The sequence below is a fragment of the Hipposideros armiger genome, unplaced genomic scaffold, assembly GCF_001890085.2.
Source record: "Hipposideros armiger isolate ML-2016 unplaced genomic scaffold, ASM189008v1 scaffold_11, whole genome shotgun sequence".
Classification (NCBI taxonomy): domain Eukaryota; kingdom Metazoa; phylum Chordata; class Mammalia; order Chiroptera; family Hipposideridae; genus Hipposideros; species Hipposideros armiger.
In genome coordinates this window covers 968892-972902 of record NW_017731361.1, presented here as the reverse complement: position 1 = coordinate 972902, position 4011 = coordinate 968892, and the positions used below count along the sequence as shown (strand labels likewise).

At 36.7% G+C, this 4011-nt stretch overlaps 1 protein-coding gene across 4 annotated transcripts in view; it reads left to right on the top strand.

Annotated features, from left to right (window-relative positions):
- Window positions 1–4011, top strand: part of FAM13B (family with sequence similarity 13 member B) — a 104684-nt gene that overhangs the window by 44852 nt on the left and 55821 nt on the right. For all 4 annotated transcript variants that reach the window (XM_019661559.1, XM_019661549.1, XM_019661542.1 and 1 more), the window contains 3 exons: window positions 669–710; window positions 1384–1539; window positions 3487–3619. In XM_019661559.1, coding sequence (XP_019517104.1) covers window positions 669–710; window positions 1384–1539; window positions 3487–3619 — 331 coding nt within the window. The remainder of the gene's footprint in view (window positions 1–668; window positions 711–1383; window positions 1540–3486; window positions 3620–4011) is intronic.

Genomic DNA, 4011 nt, shown 5'->3' with positions numbered 1-4011 from the left:
AGAGAAGGAGGAGAAGGGAGGGTTGAGGGAGTAGAAGGGAGGGAGAGAAAATGTGTTTTTTAAGGGTCTTTTTGTGTGAAAAGATTTTTTTTTTAAAGATTTTATTGGGGAATCGGGGGAAGGGGAACAGACAAGTTTCTGTGCCCTTGCTCCTCAGTCTAGTTGTGGAGGATGTCGCTGCACTGGCCCATGTTGGTATTATCATTGTGCTCTTCCCGGCTGAAGCAGATTGGTTGCTGGCCTCTGGATGGCCGCTCATGGCAGCTCTTGGCAGCTCACACCGGCTGCCGGCCACTCACAGTAGCTTATAGCAGCCCACTGCAGCCTACGCCATCGCCGGCAACTCACGGCAGCCCAGCTCCAGGTGGAGCTGTTGTTCACCATCTTAGCTGTAGAGGGCGCAGCATCACTGGCCCTCATATGTGGGATCCGAACCAGGGCCCCTCTGGCGTCCCAAGCCAGCTCTTAGCCAACGCGCCACTTGGCCGGCCCAAAAAAGAAAAGATAATTTCTTTAGAAAATTAAAATCATACTCTGCCAAAGATGAACATAAAACTTAGTGTATGCTCTCTTGGGTGTGTTAAGGTAGTGCAAATGTGGCAGTTTTCAGCACATTTTTTTAGTTAGTATTGAAGAATTTTATAACTCATTTCTTTCTTTGATTACAGTGCCCATATATCTCCCATCAACATCTTACCAGCCTCTGCAGAGTAAGTAGTATACTTATAGAAGACAATTTAAAAAAAATTTAAATATTATTAAACAGTAAAAATCATGTATTTATTGTGCTTACTTTATAGGACGGATTGTACATAAGACAGTGATACTAGTTAGTATTTTATGTACTGCAGTAGGAACAAAAAAAGAAGGAATGCATTGCACTAATATACAAAATAAAGATGAATTTCAGATGATTTTTGTGATCTTTTGAAATGATTGAAAAATGTTTGTAGAGCTTGTTTTATTTTCTTTCAGAAGTAGACTTTATGTAAAAACATGAAAAGTATCCTTACAGTTTGTTTCTTTTATTTTAGCTGAGTATTGGTAAATTATTTTGTTTCATAAACATAGCCTTGAAAAGCCTATTTAAGTGGCTTTCTATATAGTAGTAGTGAAGATGAATTATGGGGACAACTGGTCCTTCCCATCTCAGTAGTAATGACATTATAATTGATTTGTATGATACCTATTTGGGCAAATTTCATTTTAAAATTTAAGCCAGTATCATGTGTTCCTTTTATGCATTTCTTTGACACTCTAGCTTACCCATTTAAATACCATAATAATTTGTTTACTTATCATAGGTTTTAACATTTGTGTTAATGTGGTCAAATAGCCAGTTAGAGTGACTGCTTCTCACTAAAATGTGTTCTTTTTTTGCAGCATTTTAGAAAGAACAATTAGAGCAGCTGTGGAACAGCACCTTTTTGATCTGCAGAGCAGCATAGATCATGATCTTAAGAATTTACAACAGCAAAGTCTGGTGTGTAATAATGAAGCAGGAAGTATTAATTGTGATGGGGAAGGATCTAATGACCAGTAAGAAACTTTTAAAACATTTTACTGTTATTAAGAGTTATAAAATTGTTTTGTTATTTTAAAAACCATATTTTTACTTAAATAATGGGGTCTCATCTTACTTGGGGATTTCTGAAAGTCAGTGTGAAAAGTGACTTTGTACTTTAAGTTATGTATACTTACGTAACATTGAAAATTTCATTATTCGTTAAGTCAAACAGCCAGATTTTCCTCCCCGAATACCAGATAAAGTAGTTAGCTTACTTTTATAGACTTTGTTGTATGAAAAATAACTTTAAAAAAAATTGACCCATGCTCTGTGCAACAGATGGTCACACCAGGAGAGACGTGCAGAGATCTAGACAGTTTCCAGGGACAGCAGGTTGACATCATTCTGGGTGCATGTGGTCGTTGAGCGAAATAGTGAGCAGAATCACCTTTGCTATTTAAATTATCCCCTGCTACCAGCCTCTACCCTCCCTGCACACTCTTTTAGGGTAGCTGTTAATAGTTGAATTTGTGTAAGTTAAAAAATACCTCTGTGTACTGTGTGATGTGTGATGTTACTCCACTCTTCATCCAACTTGTTACCTTTAAATGGACAAAAGCCTCATCTCCTTTCCTATTACCTCACCTCTGCACTTGAGGTAATAAAACTTGAGGTACCTTCCTCTGAGACCACAGATAATGATTTCATAGTTTTCATTTATCAGTATTTGGGGACAGATGAGAAAGATGTACCCAAATTTGGAGGATTCATTGGAAAGTAAAAAATAATAGATGATTGGATAGAGTGATTTTTTTTTTTAAAGGAATAGATTTTTAAAAGGCCAAATATGTCTAGTACACTAGAATAGCTATTAAATATGAAGTGAAACAGAATATTAATGGATATGAAAACCAGTGGTTGGAATACGTTTATTTTAGAAATATCGTATTACACAACTGAGGTATACCATGCTGGATGGCATTACCAGCCTGCTATGGGATGGCCCTGGCTGGTGTGCTTTGAAGGCATGATTAGAACTGATACAGCTGGACCTATAGGGAGGATTTGGGCTGAATATGAAGGGAAAAAGCAGTATTTAAAAGTTGGAAAAGTGCAAAATTTTTCAAAGGTATAAGATAAGCAGATTCCTTGGAGTCTGTCCTTAGCTTAGCTAGAAATCTTGAAAAACTATGCCCATGCTCAGACAATATTCATATTTTTACTACTGGGGAAATAACTCAAGTTTTATTAGTGGTAGTGGTATTGTCTCTGTAAACAGCCTGCAGTGTTTTGCATATTCCATATTATGTAAGATGGGAAATCTGCAGTAGGAAGCTATTCCTGCTGTACTTGATAAGGTGTTGGGTGCTGTGGTGTCTAGTGCTAGACTTGTATTTTAATCAAACAAACAGGTCATTATGATTGAGATTATGCATTTGTAAGGGAAATCATTATTTTGGCACATAAATTATTATTAAAGCCATTCATTTGCTTTCAAAAATTTTCAAAGGGGAAACAGACAAGGTAGATTTCTTACAACATCCCATGGAGAGACAAAAATAAACTTAGTATATTTAATCTAACTTGGCAGGATAAAGAAAGTGTGGATTTTTATGAAAAGGACACATTTTCTTTCTTTCTTTTTTTTAATTAGTTTCAGGTGTACAATACAATGCAGTAGTTACACTTTTTACCCCTCAAAGTGACAACCCCCAACCCCCAATCCACTGCCCCACTCCTCCCCTCCCCCCATATCATACATAATCTATTACAATTTCATTGACTCAACTCCCACACTATACTCCACATCCCATGACTATATATATATATATATATATATATGTATATATATTCAATTATAGATGACAGGACACATTTTCTTTAACAAGTAAAACTTTCAGATCATTGTTGATATTTATTTTAAAGGCATCGCATATTCAACATTTGGCATGATTTGATTTTTTTTCCTTCATTACTAGGGTTGATATTGCTGATGATATTATTAATGCCAGTGAAAGTAACAGAGACTGTTCAGAACCTGTGGCTAGCACTAATTTAGACAATGAAGCTATGCAGCAAGATTTTGTATTTGAGGATGAAGAAAATAACCAGGTAAGAAATACAAAGACAAAAATCTCTGTGTTAGATATGCTAGATGTACAACTCTGATTGCTTCGTGTGCTTTTGATTCCAGAAGCCTGTTCAGTTCACTATTTTTGCTAACACACACTTGTCTTGATGAGAGTCTGCATTCTCTCAGTAGAGGTCAGGAACCATCATTGGGTAGAGACGTAGGTATAAATGCCTTACTTTAAAATCTTTTCCTGGAAAGAAATGAATCATGATGTCACCTGAGGTGGTTGGTGGTATTATGGTTGACTTTTGTTCTTTTAAAACCTCTTTTGGGCACCTTGAGCTGAGCTGCCGCCCGGATGGCTCAGTGGATAGAGCGTGCACTCTTTTGTTTTTTTAAGATTTTTATTAGGGAATTGGGGGGATGGGAA